This window comes from Thamnophis elegans, chromosome 6, assembly GCF_009769535.1.
Source record: "Thamnophis elegans isolate rThaEle1 chromosome 6, rThaEle1.pri, whole genome shotgun sequence".
Classification (NCBI taxonomy): domain Eukaryota; kingdom Metazoa; phylum Chordata; class Lepidosauria; order Squamata; family Colubridae; genus Thamnophis; species Thamnophis elegans.
In genome coordinates, this window is record NC_045546.1 from 46,530,737 (window position 1) to 46,555,976 (window position 25,240).

Below are 25,240 nucleotides of genomic sequence, written 5' to 3' on the forward strand. Positions count from 1 at the left end.
ACTGGAGAGAGAATCCACCTTATAGGAAGTATAAGGCAAGTCAGGGCGCTTTTTTGCCTGTTGCAATTTCCCGGAGCCTGTATTGCTGGGAGTTTCTGCTTAGCGTGAGTGATCAACTAAGTAAGCGAAGAGGAGAGGTCAGCGCCTTTCTCTCGGATTTCGGCTGCCCTTAGCGTCGGGCAACTCCAGCGGAGCACCAAGCAGGGCTGTGGCCGGGCGGAAGTGACGGTCGTTTCACCTGCTGGGCTGCGAGGGGACAGAGGAGGGCGGCGCGAGCCGGCGACTGTCCGTTGGGAATTCGCTCGAGAGTCGCTCCTTTTCCTCTGGCCGCCGGCGACTGTTCTCTCTCGCTCTCTCTCTCGCTCTCCCCGCCATGGCATCGCTGCTGCCGCTCTTCTGGGCTATAACGTTTCTTTGCGCAGGTAAGGCTAGAAATCAGCGAGGAAGAGCAGAAATCCCCCACCCACCCCCGCCCTCCGTTTGCCCACCCCAACCGCCTTTGCCCCATCCCCCTCTTCTCCCGCCACCCTCGGTTGCCCAGCGTTTCTTTCGCCAAACTCTCCCCGGGAGATGGGAAAACAAAGGCTACGAGTTAAAGGGACTGGAGCTTGGATGGATCGCGTTGCGAAATGACTCTGTGGCTCCTGTATTGTTGGGGTTTCGCGGGAGGGATCGGTTGAGAAAAGGCTCCGAAGAGGCGTGAGAGGGAGAGAAAAGAAACGCGCCTTTCTTTTTTTTTTTGCCTACTACTGAGTCCTTAAAAAAAAAAAACTCTTAGCGGTTCTCTTCCCTAGGTTAGTTTTTTAAAAAACCACTAGTATGTCGGCCTCTTTCTTTTGGTGAAATCTTACCCTCTGGGGGGGTGGGGCGAGCAGGAGGTATCAGGATTTCACTCTCTGGTGATTCACCGGAGGCATTGTTGTGAGCTCTGGACTCGCGTAACTACTACCCTTCCCTACGCCCAGTAACAAAGTCCTTCGCCCTCTCAAGTAGTGAGCCAGGCGAAGAATTGAATTGAAAGATGTAAGAGCAAAGCATGTTTTTAAGAGAAGCGCTTACAATTACACTTGTTTAAAAAAAAAACCTTTCACAAGTTTTAACCACCCTCATGATCTTTACTCCATAAATCCGTGTGATATGAGGCAGGTACTGCCAAATTATTTCCAAATAAGCTGCCCTGATGTAATTCTAAATGAAACAAAAGCTTTTCTAACAGTCTCTTTTTGATCAGAACGTGGCCTTGTTTTGCTTCAAAGCAAGGCTTCTCACTACCTTTGCAAAAGTGCGAAAAGAACATTTAAGGATATCCGTTGTCGCCCAATTTAGACTCATTTGCTTTTTTGAAACTTAAGTTTTGTAGCTTTACTAAATGTAGAACAGAGGAGAGTTATTAGAAATAGATACACCTCACCCATTTCAGACCAGCCTGTATTGAACTTAGGGCTTCTAATTGACAAGTTCAGGGCTGTAGAATTGCAAAGTGTATTCTTTAAACCTTAAGTCTTTTATATCTTTAACACTAGTCACTAAAGATACAGCCGCTAGGAGCTTTTATAGGGCATGTTTTTACATATATTTTTGTAAAATGCCTTCCAGAAAAAAATGTTAGAAAGAATCCAAATAACTACATAAAGTACTTTTTAAACTCTGGAAGTATTTGTCCTTAATATGTGTTTGAAATGGGTATAGTTTTTAATTATACCCATCTCAGGTATAATTAGTTTAGAAATCATGCTGCAGACTATACTCAGATGTTTATGATTGGACAAATTTATCCTTACCTGCCATTTTAGACCCACATTGAGAAAAATAAAATTAAGGTGATAACCTAAATTAAAATTAGTAAGTAACCTTATTCAAATATGTATTCTTGTACAATAACAACTAGAAGTACAGGTAAAACAAGAAGACATTTGCTTAAATATTATGCTAGATCCTGAAAGTTTTATGTAGCAAGTATTAAGCTTAGGATATACAAATGTGTTGGTTATTTAGAACATATTTTCAGGTGTTCTCCAACACAACATTTTTAAATTAAATTTGTATGCCATCCAACTTCCAGAAACAGACTTTGGGTTTACAATTTTTTTTTAAAAAAATACACAGATCTTTATGAAGGATTCTCTTCATAAAGTTGAATTATAATAGGATTTAAATCATTTAACGTCACCAAACTGCTGTCTTGCTATAATTATTTCCTGTGTTCAAGATACAAGTATCAAACTGCACACAGTTAGAATTCAATTTATACCAACACCTGTGAGGTTAAAAGCTAGGGAAACTAAAAGCTTTTCAGCACTTTCCAGGTCTTTGTTTCCTGTCCAGATATTTTATGCCACTGTTGATGTCATAGTTTTGCAACATTACTCATAGGATAAAAATTCTTTTGGGTCATCAAGCAATATTTTGTGTACATATCCATGTCTGTATATCATGTTCACTTTTAAATACAAACTACTGAAATAGGAAATTCAAACAGCTATTTCCTCAGATGTTAAAGAACTAATTATGATTCACAAAAAGTATCCCAAAACATTAACAATTTAAAAATACAAATTTTGCCTTGTAACAATAACTATAAAATAATTCTGAACATCTTATAGAATCTGAGCAGGCAACTTTAGCCGTGTAAACTTGGCAGAACCACATATATGTACAGGAGATGTGTCCTGTAGAAATGATCCTGTCAATCTTCCTTTTGCTTGCCACCCAGTCACAAAATTCTAAAGCTGAAACATCTGTAAATGTACACTTTTAAAACTTGTAATTATGCATGTTCAAAAGTTTTGTTTTAATAACTTCAGACTAGTTAAAAGGTACCACTTTTTAAACTCAATCTAAGGGTTTCAAAAATATTCAAAAATATTCAAAAATAAGGATAGTCCTCAACTAACTACCAGAGTTGGGACTGGAATTTCCATCATAAGTCATTGCGATCATAAGCTGAGTCACATTTGATTTTAAATCATTTTTTACAATTGTCATAAAGTGAATCATGACAGTTGTTAAGTGGTTCAGCTTTCTGAATGGGTGTCTTTTTTGCTAAATTATGATCACATGACTTCAGGATGTGCAACAGGTTGTAAATGTGAGTTACTTGCCAATTGCTCAAATTGTGATCACTAGTAATTATGACTGCCAGAGTGGATTGACAGTAGGTGATTGTAGATCACTTTTATCAAAGCCATCATAACTTTGAACTAATGTTAAATGAACAGTTGTAAGTTAAGCTCCACCTGGTTGAATTGACCTTTGGCTGGTGCATAATATTTAAATTCCGGTTACAGAAAATGGTATAATTAAAAATAAATGAAGTAAAAGAAAAAAATGTAAAAGCAAGCAAAATCATAGCTAGGGTCAAGTGAAAAACGTATCAGACATATAATGACATAAATAAGAGAAGGAATTATGTGCAGGAAGGAAGGACAGATGAAATAACCACAATGCGGAAGCACCAGTACATTTTCTATATTTTGAAGTTTAATACTGCAAATACTTACCTTAAGTATGGGATAATGGTAAACAGATTCTTTTTCTCCTACTGTACTGATTTAATCGCTAATCTGATCACTAGTGACATCACGTATGTCAAAATAAAAATGCCACAGAAGAGGATAACTTCCTTTCTTGTTCTTTGGCAGGTACAGAGAGATTTAAAATGAACGACGATCTTTCTTGTCACAGAGCTATTCAGAAAGTAGGAAAAAAGTGATTAGAAGGGAGATACTGTAGTATGTGAAGGGGTACTAGCATCAGAACTACATATTATGGCATTTGTCAGAATCTGCACCCATTCAAATTTATGAAGCTCCTACCAACAACAGTTTAATCTCCTTTAAGAATAGCCTTTTCTCCCTATTGCAGCTACAGGTAGTTTTGGCTGATGACCACAATTGAGCCCAAAATTTCTGTTGCTAAGTGAGACAGTTGTTAAGTGAATTTTGCCCCATTTTACAACTTTTCCTGCCACAGTTTTTAAGTGGGTCACTGCAGTTGTTCATTAATACAGTTGTTAAGTGAATTTGACACCCATTCACTTTGCTTGTCAGAAGGATGTGGTAGGTGATCACAGGGCACTGCAACCATCATAAATATGAGTCGGTTGTCAAGTGTCTAAATTTTGATCCCATGACTATGGGGATGCTACAATGGTTGTAAGTGTGAAAAATGGTTATGTCACTTTTTTCATTGCCATTATAACTGTAAACAGTCATTAATTGACCTGTTGTGGTCAAGGACTACCTGTACTGGTTAAAGCAGGGAGAAGAAATGAGAATTTTTGGCTTTGATTTTCTATACTATATTATGCTATTGGAGTTATTACTTCAAAAGGTGTGCAACCTTGGCAGAAATTTATCTATTCCTGTAGTAAGGATTTATAAAATCACCAATGTCTGAAAAAAATTATGAAGTTTTATATCCTCTTAATACTAAAAATTGATAATCCAATGAAATTAATTGCAGGAGCTTCAAGAAAGTAATACAGTATTGGTACATCATTTGCTAGCACACAATTTATAGAGTATATTGCTTCAAGAGATGATCACATATTTGGATAAAAATACATCACTAGCTACTAATATTCTAATAGTCACCTTATCAATGAGAGAGGTGGAACATACATTTAATAAATAATAATGTATTTAGGTATTTAGCCACTCCTATTTGAAGAGACTATTTGTTGCTGAGGAGCAACAGAATATTGTTTTGTATCTTTTATGTGATACTGGTTTACTCATGGGAAAAACGGAATTGTTAGAATTGTTAGACTAGCAGAGTAAATTTTGAAATATTTTAATGCTTGATCTTGGATAAAGTGAGCACTTCTTCATTCATGAGTGGTGTGCAGTTTGGAAGTCCTTGTGTACTTGCAGCTAATGTTGTTCATCTCTAGAGTCACTTGGGCTGTTGGAAAAAAATGTTTGCTGTGAGTAGCCTGACAAAACTATAAGTCTTGACCTGTTTCATTTTGTAGTCCAACAACAAACTTGCCTGTTTTGGTTATTTTTTGACATCCTAATTTAATATTCCAATCCCCTGTGATGAAAAGGACATCTTTTTGTTGTTCGTTCTAGAACATTGGCGTCAAATTTGCAGTGTCACATTGCCGTTACATGACATTTTGTGATGTTTTTCTCCTTTGCGGAGCTTGGTAGCTGTGGTCTGCATGTGATGTATTTGACCTGCAGGCCGCCAGTTTGACACCCCTGTTCTAGAAGGTATTGTCATTCTTCATAGAACCAGTCAACTTAAGCTTCTTTGGTATTAGTGGTTGGGGCATACGCAAGGATTACTGTGATGTTGAATCATTTGCCTTGCCTTCGAACTAAGATCATTCTATTATTTTTGAGATTTTACTCGAGCACTGCTTTTCCTACTCTTTTATTGACTATGACTATCCATTTCTTTTATGGGATTCTTGCCTACAGTAATAGATCTAATGGGAATTTGAATTAAATTTGTCCATTCCCACTTTAGTTTACTGATTCCCAAGATGTTGATCTTCAATCTTGCCATCTCATGTTTGATGACATTAACTTATTTTGATTCATTGATCTTACATTCCAGGTTCTTATGCATTATTGCTCTATACAGCATTGGACTTTCCTTTCAGCATCAGACACATCCACAGCTGAGCTTCTTTTCAGTTTCAGCCATTTCACTTTTTCTGGAGCTATTTCTAATTGTCGTCTGCTGTTCCTCAGTAGCGTATGGACACCTTCCAACTTGAGGGTCTCATCTTCTGGTGTCATATATTTTAGACTTAAATAAGTGCAGCTGATATGCTATATTAAAGGTAGAAGAAAATCTGAAGTGATTTACTTTTGTCTGATTTTTTCACATCTCAAAACCTAGCATTTTAATAGAGGTATGTAAACCTTCTATATCCACTGTAACCCCACGAGCACTGGGGTAATAGACTTGTAAGGACAAGCATCAGCCAGCAACAAGATCTTTGTATTTTAGAGTAGATATACTGAGTGTGTATACATGAATTTCAGTGTATACAGTATAGAGCATACTGTACTGGTCTAATTAGTGATGAGACACGAGCCAGTATTCCTCCCATTCCAAAACTATTCTTCTGCCCTGCTTTCATCTGCCCTGCCTTTCCTGTTGGGCCACATCCAGAAAGCATGGTTAGGAAAGTAACCACTGAAATACGTTATTTGTTGACTTATCATGTATGAGAATAGTGGGTAATTAAATTCAGACAGGTCTGAAGTGCTATTGATATACTGTATAGGAAATGTGATAAGGATTGAGGTTTAAGATTTGGAGGACAGGTTTGTACTATTTTCTATAATGGGTTTGTGTAATATATCTGCCTTCATCAGCTGCATCTTATCCTTAGCTAGTCATATTGGACAGAGCTGTATTTCAGTTCTGTTTTGACTGCTGCAGTGAGTTCTAAATGGGTTAATACTTGAAAGTTTGCTATTAGTTCAAATACAGCAGTTAGGTATCACATAATGAAACTAAAGAGATTGCATTATGCCTTTACTGAATTGTTAGTTGCTTATCATATACAGTATATCATGTGGACATTCATATCAAAAATACTAAGCAGCTTTGGACTTGAATATCTAAAGGATTCTCTCTTTATAATACTATACAAATCTGCAGTGGAAGACTTTTTGAATGTATCCCACTAGCAGAAGCTCATTTGGATGATGTGTGAAAGAGGGACTTCACCTTTCCTCCCAAATCATGGGTCACAATTCTTCTACAAACTGTTTGGTCTTCACTTTATTTCTTTTTAAAAATCTGAAAAGAAACAGTTCTCTTGCTAGGTTTTTTTAAGGTGATTTCATCACTAATTTCAGTTTGTATTTTGAATTTTTATTGTTTTGTTTTTGCTTTAAATTTTGCCAGTTCTTTAAACACAACTAAAGCAGAGGTTAGGTTTAATGTTTTGTTTTATCAGTGAAGATAAAGGAAGCCCACAAAAAATTACAGCTCCCATATAGGTATACTAATAATTACCAGAATAATGCTTTAATGTTATCGTAGAATTAAATTATTAATATTTAAGATAGTTAACAATAATAAAAGGGGAAATAAAACATCAAAACCAGTATGTGAATATAAACCTCTGAAACATTGCATTGTTTCTGAAAACACATTTTGTAAAAAAAAAAGAGAGAGAGAGATATCACATATCTGTAGGTATATAATTTTACCCAAATACTCAGTTTAAATGACACCCAATTATCCAAATTATTGTTACAATATTTTGATGATAAAATAGTTATATTATTTAATAGCATTTTATATAGAGATATATACAGGGTTAGGGTATACACCGTGTTTTCTGGAAAATAAGACCCAATCTTATATTTTGTGGGGCTCCAATTTCGGGGAAACACGCTTTCACGGTGATGTGCCCACATGGGCGCACAAAGACTGATGGTATCTGGCAGCATCAGCAGCCAGATACTGGGGCTGCACAGTCCGCACAGGTGAGTTGATTCCATGTCCAAGCAACAGATGGAGGCAGAGGCGTGGGAGGAGGAGGCAGAGCGTGTGCAGGCTGCGGGAAAACAGAGTCAGGCCATAGCAAGAGGCTTGTCTTTGCACGGCGGCACCAGCAGCAAACGAAGGCAGGGGCGTGGGGTGGAAGGCAGGCAATTCCAACACACTGTGCAGGCACAGGCAAGCCAAGAGATGTGAAGATGATCCGCCTGTGGCCGACCACCCATTCCAACCCACCTCTTGGCTTTCCCAGAGTCCACATGGCACGTCTGGATTGCCTGCCTTATCCCCCATGCCTCTTCCTCCATCTGTGGGCAGTGCTGCTGAACAAAGACAAGCTTCCTGTGGCCATCTGCTGCTCCAGCCCACCAATCTCGGTTTTCCCATGGCCCGTGTGATACGTCTAGATAGTGTGCCTCTCCCACCTCTGGCTCTGCCTGCTGCTTGGACAAATAATAAAATCACCTGTGTGGCTGCAGTGGCTGCTGTACACTATTGGCCCACACACTCTCACCGACTCTTATGCTGGCCATGCCTACCCATTCCCTAGGGCTTATTTTTGCAGTAGGATTTATATTAGCCGCACACTTAAAAAACAGGCTAGGGCTTATGTTTGGGCTAGGTCCTATTTTCTGGAAAATGGTACTTAGTTTTTAATGTTAATAATATTTATATTATACTAACAATAGCACTTCTGTTTAATAATCTCAGATACATTTCTCTTATTCAGTGTCTAGGACATGTTACTGGCCCTTGAAAGTGTCTAAAAATATTTTTTTATATAATTTAGTACTTCCAAAGGTGTCAGTTTAGTTCAATAAAAGTTCAAGTAAAAAAGGATCCACAGGCAGCAACTAATTTTATTCAGATATCAGTAAATGCCTAGAGACACTTGAAAACAGGAGCAGTAAATACTGTAGTGTTCCAGAATTTTTCCCCCTTAAGAAGAGTAATCCAAGTTTAAAATGACCTTATATAAAGAGAACTTACTATTTATTTTAAAGGTCTTTATATTCGCAAACCACTCAGTATATGGGAAATATTGTAATTGTAAGGAAAAGGATAGAAATGAGAATAATGTTGGAAAGGAAGATTAGATTTCTTATTTCTTGCATTAGTTATTACCCTAAGTATTTCTTATAAGTATTAGTGTTTCATTTTTTAACATTTAAGTCTGTCATTATTGTCCCCTGTAATGAAAATCATATTTTTCATTGCTGTTGTACTTTTGGTCATTAAATAAATGTCATAGTAAGTTGAGGACTACTTGTACATAGAGGTAAATGTACTTAATTTATTAAGATTTTTGTTGGTTAAATTTAAATATTAAATGATTTTGGACTTTTTTATTCATAATATATATCAAGGAACACAAACTTTAGTGTTTTCTTCAAATTCCTCTAAAACATTTCTCCCATCTTTAAACCATATGTTGAAATGTATTATATAATGAAATTGACTTGCTTCAGTGTGCTGATTATACTCAGTTTTACATCTTAGGCCTGACCACTACAGTGATGACGCAGACGTCTGGTCATGTGAGAGTCTGGATGTTGCAGACTAGGCTTTGGTTTAACCCAAGGAAGACTGAGTGGTTTTGGGTGTTTGAACATTCTGGTGCTGGAAATGATCCACTCTAACCCTTCCTCCCTCCTTCTCTTCCTCTCCCCCCCCCTTGTAATAATCTTTTCTATAAAATACATAGTCCTTTTGAGCATAATGTGCAAATGAGGATTATAAAATCAATTGATTCCTCTAGTTATCTAAAGAATCAAACACTTGCTATAAAAATGTTTCAATGATACATGTGTTTTTAAGATGTTGTCTTTAACTTTTAAGATATTGAATCATATATACTTGATTTCATAATACTTTTCCTAGATCTAATTGAAGGTGTAACAATAACATCGACAGAACAGACTATGGTTACAAAAGCTCAAGGAGATAAAGTTACACTGTTGTGCACATTTACTCTCACTACAGCAGATGAAACCCCAGTTGAAATTGAATGGAGCATTTTTCCACCAAAAGGGGAAGAACCAGTAAGTAGAAATCATCGTGTAGATATAATATTCATTTTGAATTTAGGCTGTGTGCATTGTAAATTAAATTCTTAATGAGAATACTGTATCCTTCTCTAGGGCACTTTGGAGAAGTATATTGAACAGATTATTTATAGCTAAGACACACAGTGGTTTAGAATGTGTTCTGTTTGTCACACAAGTCCTAAAAGTAGGTAAAGAAAACGCAGTTAAACAAATGAGTAAAAAACATAATAAACTTAAAACGTTCAAAAGACCCTAGAGTACCATTGGAAGAAAACAAAGAATGAACTTGACTAAGCACATGTTAAGGCCACAGTTAAGGTTTACCTTGTGACAGTAAAAGTGGCAAAGTATCAATATTTTTCTGGTCTTATTGCATCCACTGAATGCGTCCTAAACAGCGGCCTTGTTTATACATGGACTCTTATTGGAAAGGGTGACCCAAAGATCAACCTGCAGGACCATATGGAAGAATTCTCCAGGCATCTAGCAGATAAAATCGCTTGGATTTACTCTCAGTTGGCTACCAAGCATGATGCAAGTCTTGTGGAGACACCACCCTGTTGTGCAGATCAGACTTTGATAGTGAATATCCAGAATTACTTTGTTCTTTAAATTATTCAGGACCTCCCATACGGCTGGTTATTTTTTTATTGATTAAAACACTTGACATTTCTCCTTTAAATGAATTGATAATCCTAGATATTCACATACTTTTGCTACACAGAAATATGCTTTGGACCATTTTCTTCAATAACTAATTAACAAGTATATTTTTGACAGGGCACTCTTCATCTAATTTAAGAACTTATGTGGAGAACAGATCATGTTTTAGGCCATATTTATGCAGAAATTTGTGAAATTCAAAAGACTTCACAAACTTTTAAGCACCACTGTAGCTTAATGAATCTTCTTTTTTTCCATTCAGGTTATCATATATAATGAAGGCAAAATTTATGATCAATATCTTTTGATGGGACGAGTACAATTTGCTAAACAAAATCCAGCATCTGGAAATGCAAGCATTGATATCTTAAATTTAAAAACAGAAGATACTGGTATATACCAATGTAAAGTGAAGAAGCTTCCTAGTATTGAAACTCATAGAGTCCATTTGATAGTACTTGGTAAGATATTTATGGTTTGCCTTTTTTGTAAATGTAATAATACATTTATTATTTCATGCATTTACTCTAGGAGTTCAAATTGACATGCAAAGTAGACTTCTTAATTTTATCCTAGGTTTTTCTACCCCTTGGTTGGGGTAGAATAACCTAAGACAGTGGTTCTCAACCTGTGGTCCGCAGACCCCTGGAAGGCTGTGATGTCACAGGGGGGTCTGTAAAGGCTTGGCACAGTCTACTGCTTTAAATCTTCAGTTAAATCTTGATGCTCCGTGGCCATGGGCTGTGGTCACAATAGGTTGATGGAAGAAATATCCATCTGGTTCAGTTCCAAGTGGGGAGAAGGACACTGAAAACATGGATGCTGACTGGAAAGATGTTTTCTAATGAAGCAGAACCATCAAGCACATGGTCCTAGTGCAGATGAACACATGGAGTTGAGAGAGGGGGGTATTTATACCCTCTTGTGGGCTTTGCACTTGAACTTCTTGTTCCTGTGCAAGAACATATATTCTATTGGCTGTTGTAGGGGGTCATAGCTAACTTTGTAGGTTGTCTTGAGCCCCAGGATTGGTTGAAGCTTGCTGGGTGATGCAGTGTCCTGAGTGATTGTGCCATGTGGTGAGCTCTGCTGCTAGATAGGTTAATCCTATTATGTCCTGGAGGGTTATGTCTTAATCCCATCACCCTGGAGCTGGAGGTCTTTTGTCTTGTAGATAGGCTGGCACAGTCTTTTTTAATGGGCACCAAATATCTGCTGGGGGCAGGGAGCTTTAAAATATATTTCTTCTTTTATCATCCAGGCAGATATAATATTCTGCCTTTTTAAATATTTCCTAAAATATTTCATTCTTCTAGGAGAGAGGTGGGTGCTAAATTTCTATAAGGTACTTAAAGGGGATCTATGATGAAGAAAAGTTGAGAACCATTGACCCGAGAATAACTGGTCAAAAGTCAGCCAGTTGGCTTCCATGGCTAAAGGAGTTTAAATCTTGATTTCATTTAACCTAAGCCAATATCCACTGGTTCTGATATACTATTGTCATGGTAATTCATATCATTAGAAATTATATAACATATCATTTATTGTGATATTGCAGATCAAAGCTTGTAGAATAGTTGTAACTTGGAATGGTTAGTTGTTAACCATCTGAAGTGAAACAGATATTTCAGCAAGATTGTGGGTTGTTATCTTCTAAAGTTTGAAACTTTTCCTTGACTCACAGATTAGCATAACAGCTTGAGCTAATGAGGCATGCTTGAGCTAATGAGGCACTTACAGGATTATTGTGAACTGAGAAAAGAGTATGGTTTTAGGGTTAATATGCATATATGTGATATTGTTTTGGATTTGGATTTGCTAAGGCAAATTGCTGATTAATAGCCTGTTAAAATCTCCTGGATATACAAAATATTTCTGGATTACAAGCAAATGCCAATTCATTTAATCCTAATTAAAATTTACATTAGATTCTTTATTTATTAGAAAAACCCATAAAGACTAAATGCCACATTGAGGGATCACAGGAGATTGGAAGTGATCTTACTCTGAAATGTAAATCCCAACAAGGCTCTCCCATCATAGTGTACTCCTGGACAAAAACTACTGGTTCACAAGAACTTCCAGCAACAGCGTTACCAAGTATGCTTTTATGTTATTAATATATTTTTCATAGAAAGGACTGTTTTATTGTCTTCAAATGCTAAATTAATTTTAGATATAACTTTGAGATATAAGAAAATCATTTTGTTTAATTTATGTTGTTGTAACATATTTTATTTACCATGTAATTGTCCAAAATATTTCTCAGTGGTATATCATCAGACTTTTAAGTTCTTGAAACTAGTTGAAAAGGGAAAATAGACTAAAATTTAGCTGAAGGAAACAAAGCTATGGCATTGTTCCCTACTGTTTACTGTTGCTCATATTCTTTTGGAAGGATTGATGTAGAAAGGTTCAGGATGGAATATTTGTTTTGTTCCTAAATGGCAAATGGTTAATTAAAATTAATTTGTATGAATAAAACATTTGGTAGTAGAAAGGGAGCATGAGCAAAATGTACATACAGTATTACTATCCAAAATATGCACTGTGTGCACAATTGTTAGGCAAGCTGTATTTTGGAGGATTAATTGTATTATTGAACAACTACAGCGCTCTCGGTCAATCCAAAATATTAATAAACCTCAAACTTGAATATTTAAGAAAGTAAAAGTGAGGTAATGACTTTCTTAGGAGAATATCTATGTGTGCACAATTATTGGGCAACTGTTAGTGCACAGAATTATGCAACTAAATGAAAAATGAAAATTTTCCCATCTCATTTATTTTTGTCTGTTAAAGTAAGAAAAAACAACAAACAATTCAAAATTTACAAATAAACATTTCTGACAATTCAAAAAAAAATCTGGGACCAATATAGCCACCCTTCTTTTCAATAACAGCCATAAGCCTTCCCATTCATGGAGTCTGTCAGTTCTTGATCTGTTGATGATCAACTTTTTGTGCAGCAGTAACCACAGCCTCCCAGACACTGTTCAGAGAGGTATACTGTTTTCCTTTACCATAAATCTCCCATTTAAGAAGGGCCCACAAGTACTTAATAAGGTTTAGGTGAGGTGAGGATGGGGACCATGTCATTATTCTTTCACCTTTAAGGCATTTACTGGCTAGCAATGGAGCATTGTCCTGCATAAAATTCTTGAAAGATGCGAACTTTTTCCTGTACCATTGCTTGAAGAAAGTTTCTTCTAAAAACTGGCAGTAGGTTTGGGAGTTAATTTTGAGTCTCTCTTTAACCTGAAAAGGTCCAACTTTTTGTATATAAATATTAGCATTCATGTTTCATAATACCAGCCCATACCACACCCCACCTCCACCTTGCTGGCATCTGAGTCGAAGTGGAGCTTTGTGCCTGTTACTGAGCCAGACACTGGCTCATCCACCTGATCCATCAAGATTCACTCTCATCAGTCCATAAAACCTTTGAAAAATCTGTATTCAGGTATTTCTTGGCGCACTCTTGCCGTTTCAATTTATGTGTCTTGTTCAGTGGTGGTTGGATTTCAACCTTCCCTACCTTGGCCATGTCTTTGAGCACTGAACACCTTGTACTTCTGGGCACTCCAGATAGGTTGCAGTTCTGAAATATGATAACACTGGAGGTTAATGGGTTCCTGGTAGCTTCATGTTTGAGTCTCAAATTTTTGGCAGTTAAGGTACATCTCTTTTTCTCAACATGTTTCTTGCAACCCTGTTGACTATCTTTGATGGTTTTGTGATCACGCTCCAATATCTTAGCAATTTCAAGAGTGCTGCCCTCTGAAAGACTTTTTACAAGTTTTGACTTCAAAACAGTCAGTTAACACTCTTTTTTAATCCATTTTGCATGAGGAAAAGAAGCTGCCTAATAATTATGCACACCTTGATATAGGGTATTGATCTCCTTAGGCTACGCCCTCTCATTATACAAATACACATCACCTGCTATGCTTATGAGGATACTAAGCATTCAAGTTTATACAGCTTGGAGGTGGAAAATATCCATAAAAATGATATGGTCAAAATAATCACTTGCCTAATAATAGTGCACACAGTGTTTATACCAATTAGGCTATTCCCTATTGAGAGTAAGTACAGAAAAGTTCTAAGAAATATTGAGGAATTCTTAGACTAGTTTTGAAGCCAGCCAAAAACGCCAATTTGGAAACTGCCAGCTTTAATAAGTTGCTTTGCTTCAGTTCCTTGATCAAGTGAATTTGCACAACCTTGTGTAAGAATCTTTATATACATTTTTAATCTTAAATGGGGATAATTCTCTAAGACTCTTGAGGTAATTATAATATTTCATGAAGTCTTCTCGGTAGGTGATAGTACTTATTCAATCTAGACTTGCCTCAGAATGCTAAGCAGATTTCGGCAGGGAGGAGTAGCCTTGCAAAAAACATGGTTGCTCTAACAATCTCAAAATAGTGCATTGAACAAACTTCTCATGTATTATGAATTGTCTTATTTGAAGAATTCACACATTACTAATAATTTTGTATGGTGATAACAGTCATTTAGTTTCTTCATCAGAAAATCTATGTCTTCCTTAAAATGTATATGATTTGTGACTAGTCTGATGACAGAAAAAGTGTTCATCTGTAGAAGTGCTTATTTACTCTCATTTCCAAAATGATTCTAATGCTTTGTATTAGTTGTAGATTTAGATCAATAAATATGCTAGATTTAAGTAATAAAGTGACATTATATGAAATAATGTATTAAGTTATTGTTTGTATTCTATATATTGATGCAAACATTCTAACAAATACCTTAAATATTTACAGATGAAAATACAGGTGACTTATTTGTGAAAAATGCCTCTCAGACCTATTCTGGTACTTACACATGTTTGGCTTACAATAAGGTCGGCAGAGATGAATGTTCTGTCATACTGACTATTACACCCCGTAAGTATTAGTCAACAGGCAAGTAAAGTAATAAAAATAGACATTAGGTAAATAGTTGTTGTTATAACTGCAAAATTAATTTCTGCTATCTGACATAAGGTTTTTTTTTACATTTTATTTTAGCTATAGATAGAGCTGGTACTATTGCTGGAGCAGTTATAGGAACTCTTCTGGCACTCAGCTTAATAGCTTTCATCATTTTCTGTTGCTATAAGAAACGAAGAGACACAAAATATGAAAAAGAAGTACATCATGATATCAGGTGCGGCATTTTGATTAAATATTTCAAAAATTCATTTCAAAAAATGTTAACTTCTAGAAATATTGATTTACCTGATTTTAGCCACAAAAATAGCAGCCAAATAACAATAGACAAATTCACAAGTTTATAAAGAAAAGTGGGAAGATATTGGAATGGGCCTAGTGAGATTTTGTTTTATAAATGACAAAATAAATATTACAATGTTTGAAAAATTAAACTTGATTAAGAAGGTAAAATCTATTGCATGTAATTCAATATAAAGAAACAATAGCAATAATAATAGAAATATTAATTATTCTAAAACTAAACAAAATCTAAAAGAACATTTAATCAACCAAAAAGGTTGGCACCTTTTAGATGCAATAATTAATAGATGATTTTATTTGCTTTGGTAAAATGGTATCAGTCAGAAAAATTAATAAGCATGCTTTGGCTTCATAAGCCAATAGAATATCTTATAGATACTGATATTTGCCCTAGCATTGAAAAGCAGTTCTTCAAAGTCAATTTGTTAGCTGAAACAAGAAATGTCGTAAATTATTATTCTTAATATAGCAAAAAAAGGGAATGCTCAATGTACAATTTTTGTATATAAATATTAGCATTTTAAAATATTAAAATATAACATAACAGGATATATATTAATGCATCAATTCTTTCCATTCTTCAAGAAATTATATATTTCTTTTTTCTTCATTTCCCTTATTCCCTGACCTTGATTTTTTTTTCTTTTAATAGTAAAACTGCAACTTGGGAGATACTAATTGTGTTAAAGAATGCACTCTGCCACCAGAGCCATATTCTCAGGCTGATGGGCGGCATATAAATTTAAAAAATTAATTAATAGTAAATAAAATGCATCTTACATTGCTGGGCATTATTTGTTTACATTTATTTAAGGATGTAGCTTAGAATAAGTGATATTTTTAGTAGATTAAAAAAAGTTTATGTTACATAATTTATTTGACAAAAATATTCTAAAAAATTAAGGATAGAATAAATCAGTTCCGAGAGGATTATGGAAATTAAAGTTCACTCATCTTAAAGTTTTAGAAACACTGTGATAGAGAAAATGAATATTCTGCTATTACGGTAGTGTTAGTACCCTTCATTAAATAAAAAGTATTGATGGGTTTTTAGTGTTTCTAAAGATTCTTAAGTAAATTCTTAAATATACTTTATTTTCAGAGAGGATGTCCCTCCTCCAAAGAGTCGTGCCTCAACAGCCCGCAGCTACATAGGGAGTAATCGATCATCTTTGGGCTCAATGTCTCCATCTAATATGGATGGTTTTACCAAAACTCAATACAATAAAGTGCCGAGTGAAGACTTTGAACGTGCTCCCTCTCAGAACCAGTACTTTGATCCACCAAAGGTAGCTGCACCTAATCTAAGTAGAATGGGAGCTATTCCTGTGATGATACCAGCACAAAGCAAAGATGGTTCCATAGTATAACATGACATTAATTTGAAGTTTCACCAGTTCATTACCACATTGATGGTTAGTTTGTTCCAGTTCTACACATTTAAAAATACAGATGAAACTCGAAAAATTAGAATATCATGCAAGCCATAATCATCACAATTATGACATATCATGGCTTGAACTATCTTACTTTGCATGTAATGAGTCTATCATATATTAGTTTCACCTTTTAAGTTGCATTACTGAAATAAATGAACTTTTGCACGATATTCTTAATTTTTTGAGTTTCATCTGTACTCTTGACCATCAAGATGTATGTGCTTAGCTCAACATTAAGTTTGACTGCTTGCATTGAAAAAAATGTTATCCACATTTGTAGGGATTTCTAAATAAATATTCAAATATGAATTATTGATGTATTAGTTATAGCAGATTGTATGACATGAAGCATTTTGTATTTACATTGTTATAGATACCTGTTTATATGAGAACTGTTACAATGATAGTTTTCCTGTTCACAAATCTGAAAATAGAGACTTACATTCTTGTAATATTGATTTTGGAGAACTTTTCTCAAAAACTTTGAATATTTAAAATGCATTATTACTTATAGTAATGCACATGTTTACCATATTTACTAATTACTGACCTTTCAGACACACTCTCCTCGCTCTTGCTCTCCAGTCTTACAGCATATTGCTTGTTCTAAACTGCTCCTTTCTAGATATATAATATTGAATGGATTTAGTCAGCATATTAACTACAAACATGAGCTGATAGTGTAATTTCCTGAATTGAATCATTAATGATTACTTGCTATTTTGAAATTCCCATTTTTTAATAAAGATTTGTGCAAATAGATTTTACATATGAGACCAGAATACCTAAGTTTAATTTATAAAATATACTGGCACAATTACATTTTCGTAGTAATGTTTTTTGTAACCCAAGAGCTGGTGAGGGCTTCCCCACTATATTAATATGCTCAGTGTTATCGTTTAGTACTTTTTTATTAATTCATCCTATTTATATTCCTCTACTGCTTTTATTACCAATAAAAAAATGGAATACCAAAAACTGAATATTGGCTTAAGCTGGTAGTTTATATGTATATGTGACAAGTTATAAATTCTTATTAGGAAATTGCTCCCAATGAATTATAAAATTTGTTTCTGTCTGACTTTTTCCCATTCTTCATGTCCTATTCTTGGAGACTGCAGTTTTCTTGACAAGGTTTTTCAGAAAGCTGTTGCCTCCTTCCTAGGGCTGAGAAAATGTGACTAGCCTAAGATCATCAGTTGACTTTGTGCCTAAGGTGGGGCTAGAACTCACTGTCTCTCAGTTTCTAGCTGTAACCATTTCACCAAATTGACTCTTATGCTTTTTGTACACATGAATAATTTCAAAAATTTACTGCAAGAGAAGTTTAAATATTTATACTTGATAACTTTTTTGGGGGAAATTGTGGTTCTCATATACATGAATAATTAAAAAATTAAGATATCAAGAATTAATATTTAAACTTCTCTTGCAGTAACCCAAATTAGTATATAGAAATTTCTTGTCTTGCAATCACAGTTGGGACCAGAATTTCAGTTGCTAAGTTATGCAGACATAAAGCGATATATCATGTGATCACATCACTTAGTAATCTCAGCACTCCTGAATTATGGGCTGTTAAGTGGAGAGAGTCTCATGTACCACAGAGAAGAGGAGGCCTGGTGCAGGCTGCGTGGAATTTGGGGAGAGCTGCAGTGTGGTACAAAGGTGCTGGAATCCTCAGCTTCTCCACCCCTATGCAGTAGCTTGACAAAATGGTGCTGAATTCTGAGAAACTTCAGCTATCCTACCAGGACAAGCAGAGCTTAATAACTGCAGGGACGTTCATCTCTTCCCATCTGCCCATTTCCTCCTGATCTGTGCCTTTTGGCTATCTTGCAAAGCAGTACTGGCCAGCCATTCCTTTTCCAAATAGTACATCCATTCTTGCAAGACCAGAAAATTGTTGAAGAGTCACTAGAATGGGATATGTGGCTTGGAGAAGGAATGGCATGTATGGTTTGGAGAATGAGGTGTCTGAAGCATCGCAAGAATGGGACTTTTGCTATTCTCCCAATAGTGCATCCATTTTTATGAAACTTGGGGAAGATAAGAAAGTTCTGGGGCTGAGGTAGAGGCCTGGAGTGGTGTTAGCTGGTTGAGACTACAGAAAGTCATGGGCCTCTACTTTAGCCCCAGCCGTGCCATTGTGCAGTATGGTCAAAAAGTAATAGATTGATGAAAAACAGATGGGGGGGGGATTGCTGAGCCCCTGAATTTTAATCCATTTGCGAGAGTGTTGCTGTGAGCTTAAACTCAGTCTTAAATTCATTTTTTCAATGGTCATAAACCAAGAACCACCTGTAATATGTTACTCTTAATTGTAGTACATTGTTTGTTACCTAGTTTTAATTTGCAGGTTTTTTATTTCTAAATGTAATGCAACATAGTGCAAATAACTTTGATAGTTATTAAGTGAACCTGATCTGATAGTATGATATATTGAATTAGATAATAAGCAGTTTTTGAAGTGCACACACTATTATTACTAAGTTTAGATACTGGAGACAAGAATTAGTCTTCACATATCGAGGTCTTTTAGGTCTCTTGATACTGTTGGATATAAATGTTTATGTCTGCCTTAAACATGTGCTCAATAAACTTTATATTTGATTGTATGTCAGATTTCTCCTATAAAATTTCTGTTTGCACCTTGAAAAGCATTTTTTGATAAAATACTGCAATTTCCTTTATTGTTCAATATTTTCTACCAAATACTGGTTAAATCATTGCATAATTTTATATTTCAGAATGTCTCCTTTACTGTTTTTATAATTCCGTCATGGGGTTCGAACTTACTCATGCAACTCCCACTGCACAACACTACTAAATTATTGTTATTATAACCTGTCTTCTTGCTTTTTAAAATAGAATAGTAAGATAATAATAAAAATCAAAGGTTTAATAAGAAGGCGGCTTCCCCTTAAATTTATATTGGATTAAACCTAACTTTTGTGTTTAAAGCTGGCTTGCTGAAATCAGTCTAGTCAAACGCGTGAGGTTTTTTTTTAATTATGTTTGCACATTGATGTTTTTAAAAAGGTGTGACTATTGCAATAACAAAATAGTTCTTTGCATGTGTTCACATGCTTTCATAAAAAAAATCAAAGGATTTGGAAATGAATTATCAACATATGGTGTGGTATAGAGTACTCTGAAGTACTACACTCAAGAATTTGACTACATTGTTTAAATAATAATTAAGTTTGAACACTTCTGTCATTCTGTTGTAGATTGCTTCAGTGTCTATACTTAATAGTAGAATTCAGACAAAATGCAAAAAGCTATTTGACTGTTGAAAAATACTGGAACATTTAATTTTATCATTGCTCATTCTCATGAAAATAATAAATGAATAGTAAAAAGATACAATGGTTTATCAGCAAAATATGATTTCTACATATTTAAATGTAGGATAGTCTGGTTGTATTTGTATATATAGTAGGAATTGATTTGGGTTGGACTATTCTATACTTCTAGAAGGTATTGAAAGTAATTTACATTTGATAAAACCTAATTCATATTTTGTAAAAGATCGCTTTTCATGAGGCTGTTTCAGTTGTGATGTATCAGGGCTCAATAAAAAGTAATCTATTTTACATATAGCAATAAAAAGCTATTGGTAGGAAAAGAGATCAGTTGATTATTACACACACTACCCTTATGAGCCTTTTCAGTAGCTACGTTTGTAGTAAGTGTAAGATTGATAATAGAGGTTCTGCAACTATTACCAATCTTTAATTATGATGTTAAAATTTATTTTGCCTTTTTAAAAATAGCTTTTGAATAAGTAGATTAATTGGTTTATATTAATAGATTGTTAGCTTATGTTAATGTATGAACTTAAGATTCTTTTTGAACATGTAGGTTTTACATTCATATTGCCTGTGTCAAATCTGTCAAATAACATACATGAGAGTTCAGTTATGTTATGTTACAAGTTCATTAGCTTTATATTTAGTTAATGTTAATTAACCCATTTTTATGACCCTGTAAATTGTTTACAGTACATCTTTTAAATATACGTACTGTACAGAATATTTTGTGGTTTTGAATCAGGAGATGTCAATGTCATTAACAGAGTATGTATTTTTTCATATGTAAAACGGGCAACTTTTAGAGCCAAATGCACCATTTCCTGGAATTATGTGGCTTTGGAATACTGTAGGAGAAAAGGGTTGCTTATTTAAAGAGGAAATCAAAGCACATCCCTGGAACACAGTAAATGGAACAAATTGTGAAGAACGCTTATGAGGCACCATCACAACTTTTGGGTTTTGTGATGAACCCACTTATGATTTTTTCCCCCTACATTTTTGTTAAAAGTTAAAAGCGCTGAAAATTGTGGAAAGAACTTGTTTTATTACTGGTATAATGTTTTACTACTGGTATAATGTTTGCAATAAAGATATTAGTAAATCATATTGTGATTTTATTAAAATATTGATTCTTTGTTTTGTAAATACTTTTAAAAAGATAATTTGTTCATATTAAGTAAGTTCTTCTTTGCATAATTAAGCCAAAAGAAAAACAATTTGGCAAAATTAACAAAGATGTTGGGCTTGATTGTTATTTATATTCATGGAGCTGGAAATATACAATTTTCATCTTTTTAAAAAATTGTGTGAATTTATTAGAAATTGTTATATAGTGCATGTTACATGCTCTTTCATTGCAAAAATTTTCTAACATAATTTTTTAAAACAAATATAAAGAGAAGAGTAAGACATACATGGTTCTTTGACAGTCTTGCTCCCTGGATTTGAATGGGTACACTTAAGAATAACTCAAGACAACTTGTATACACAGCCAAGAGCGGGAATCTTGAAAGTTGCAGCTTCTTGTGGGAGTAGCCAGAAAGTCTGGCTGCTCTCTTTATTTGGCTGTTCTTACCAACTTCTGCTTTTCCTTATGCATGTGCCTTTGAATGGTAAAAGTGTTTATATTTGAATTATATATTATTGACTATTCACTGCAGGGATTCTGCATTTTATTAACCTGCAAAAAGCCTTTGGGTAAAAATAGTCAGAAAATATCCTTTCTGTTTTTTATTCATTTCCTACATATCTACTTCATTGAACAATAAACTATCAGATTACATAGAAAAGGAGTGGGGGGGGGGAGAATGCCTAGCAACATGCAGTCATTAGCTGACTTTTCTGAAATATTTGATGAACTCATAAAGACTATAGAAAATGTTCTGAAGAAACTACTCTAAATACTTTAAACCCACAAAAGGAATAAATATGGACTCAGAAATAACACAGACTATAGAAAATATTCAGAGAAACAAGGACTTAGAAATTACAAAATTGATTTCATATACCTTTTGAAAGCTTTTATATAATTTTAAGCAGAGAATTCTCTGGATGGATAATTGGCAAATGGGTCTTTTTTAAGGGCTGTGAAGTAGCGAGGGGAATGGATTTATTAATTTTAATTGGGGAATGATCTGGTCTGGGTTTTTTCGGGGGAGGGGATAAATTGGTTTTGGACATTGGACCTACTCTGTTCAAATCAATCAGCAATTAATAATAAGTGGTTTTAAAAGTGGATTTTTGATCCAGGACCAAATAGGGTTAAATTTTGGGGAATATTTGGGACTCAAGCCATGGTAAATTTTGTACAAATTGGTTACAACAACAGTTAGCAGGGTTTCGAAATTCAATTTTGTCTTTTATTACTATTAATAATTCTTCATTTATACTTTTATATAATATGTTTATTATTATTTTTCCTGTTAACTGTTTTCTTATTAATATAGTATGTAGATAACATTAACAATTTAAAAACTGTTTTAACAATTTAAAATACTTTTCGCCTATTTTGCAAGGGGTGGGAAATTAACACTGATGTATTCTGAAACAATAGAAAATATTTATAGCTTGGGTTTTAGATTTTGGCAGTGGTTTCTTCTCCAAGCTTGTTTCAATTTAGTTTGCAAATGTTTTGTTACCAGACTAGGTAATATCATCAGCAGGATTGTTTTGCCCTATTCTCCTTAGCTTATAAATGTCTAGTGTGCCACTGTCAGTTGGTCATTTGGTGGTTCATTTGGAGCTATATTTAAATTCTAAGCAGCTGGTTGGTTCTTTTGCTGATTGCTTGTTCCAGTGGTCTGGGTTTTTACCTATTCATATGCTGGATCAATAAGTTTGTTAATTTTTTCTTTGGTAGAATACCAGGCTTCATGGCATGTTGTATTGTATCAATCAGCATTCAACTAGGAAAGATGGGTGTGTATATGTGTTAGTATTTTTTTCTTTTATTTTAAGACAATTTTTAATGTCTTATAAATTTTTTATTTTTTTATTTTTAATATTTTGTCATTTTTTTATTTTAACTCTTTTTGAATAAACTAAATATATTAAAAACAATGCTATAGGAAAATAAATTGCCAGCTTAATTAATTTCTTGGTTTTGGGAACACTTTTTGGCCAGTTTTCTTAATGTTTACCACCAGACCTTCATTTTTATTTCAGGCATGGAAATTGTGCATTGTTCTGTAAAATACGAATTGGATTAATGAATTTGACTAAAATCAAATTAAATGTCCAATATAAGAGAGCTGAGATAAAAAAAGAGCATTTGTGTTTAATAACAAATTGGTTTAAATACACTATATAGAAGCAGTGAAACCCTATATTAATATAATTAATATTTTTAAGAAATTCAGCTAGTTTCATTAGATGGGGAGTTTGTTCATTTAACAATCTGATTAAAAATATCTAGCAATAACAATTTACAGCTAAAAGTTTAGAATAATTGTTTATACTTTAATTTTAAAATTCATTTATTCATTAATGTTTTCTTTGTTGTAGTTCGAAAATGCATGCGGGATGCGTGACATAACAGTGGTATAAAGTTGAAGAAACATCATATATCATGAATTTACATTATGAAGGAAATGAAGTACTCTGTTTTATCATTCTGCTTTAATGTCTGCAGACAATGGTAGAGTAAATCTACTATAGGTAATATTTGCTTCTCAAATATTTAAAAGTATACTGCTTGAAAATTTTATAAGAGTCCCAGACATGGAAAATGTGAAAAGAGAAATGAAATTGATTGAAGATCATGCAGTTACCTACTTGAATGGAGCAATTTAGGCCATCGAACCTTCTGCTTAGTGCACTAATCCCTTTTAAAGCACTCCTGACATATGGCTGCCTGCTTTCTTGGGACACAACCAATAAATGGAAATGTATGATTGGTTTCATTATTGAACTGTTCTTACAGTCAGCTGATTTAACATGTAATGGAGATAGTAAGTAATATAGCTTTGGTTCAAGTACTTATTGAGTAAAACATGCATTTTCTAATGTACTTTAGAGGCAATCAGTATCATTTAACACTCTGCCTTTCAAATTATATTTTTATGCTTTTAAAAATTGTATGGATCTGATTTTTTTTAAAGGTATGTCTTATTTTTTTATTATTTGAATGCAATTAAAAAACTATAATATACAATACAAAATCATAAAACCATAAAATAAGAAAAACATATAGGTAGATATTCATGACTTTTTTTACACAAACCATTCAATAAATGGTTCCATTTCATTATAATCGTCCATAGCTAATGTACATTGATAAGTAATTTATTGATAATAAAATCTGTTCTGCAAATTGATGAGAAGCTACGGATCATATGTTTATGTTCCAAATTTTAAAATAAACCTTAAGTGAATTAATTTTTTTTAAAAGCCCCTACTTAATATCAACATGTGCCATGTGGCCTATTTGTTTTGCATCCTTCATCTTTCTTTACTTTTAAATGGAGGCCATGGTTGAATCACCTATTAGTTTTTTGTCGCTTTATTTTAACATCAACTATATATACTTCTTAATGGGGTTCCTTACAAGAGGAATCAGCAGAATCAGTAAAATTATATTATTTATAATGAAATATTTAATGTCATTTGCAAAATCCTGACAAAACTATGTAATAAACTTTATATGGAGATAATTGCTTTGGTTTTTTTCATGCATAAGTTTCTAAAATAGGGAAGTAAATTATAATTTAATATACAGTATTTAAATCTGTTATTTGGAAATGATTCTTGAGAGTACAATTTAACGTCTGAATCAAGAATTGTGAAAAGCTGAAAAACTATGTTTTTAGGAATGTAATGTGAAATGTGTTTACACCACAAAAATAGAAATTTAGAGGCAATCAAGGGAACTGATAATTCATAACAAAATGAAAATCTTGATAATAGTTAATAAAGCTAATAATCTTGCAATTGTTCAAGATACTGTCATTTTTATTCTATTTGAAATCTGATTTTTAATATATCTGTCATTTTTACTTCATACAGAACATTGTTTTGTTTTTATATATTGCATTTGT

The 25,240-nt window shown here is 34.1% G+C and overlaps 1 protein-coding gene across 3 annotated transcripts; it reads left to right on the top strand.

Annotated features, from left to right (window-relative positions):
* Positions 1-166: 166 nt before the first annotated feature.
* Positions 167-23,910, top strand: CXADR (CXADR Ig-like cell adhesion molecule). 3 transcript variants are annotated; one of them, XM_032219460.1, is made up of 8 exons: positions 167-422; positions 9,358-9,518; positions 10,450-10,648; positions 12,132-12,287; positions 14,978-15,100; positions 15,224-15,362; positions 16,551-16,863; positions 23,709-23,910. In XM_032219460.1, exons 1-7 carry the CDS (start codon positions 374-376, stop codon positions 16,816-16,818), a joined length of 1,095 nt encoding a protein of 364 aa, XP_032075351.1. In that variant the 5' UTR covers positions 167-373; the 3' UTR covers positions 16,819-16,863; positions 23,709-23,910. The 3 variants fall into 3 exon arrangements, with proteins under 3 accessions (XP_032075351.1, XP_032075352.1, XP_032075350.1); XM_032219461.1 differs by having other exon boundaries at positions 16,551-16,737; XM_032219459.1 differs by lacking the exon at positions 23,709-23,910 and having other exon boundaries at positions 168-422; positions 16,551-16,917.
* Positions 23,911-25,240: the final 1,330 nt, after the last annotated feature.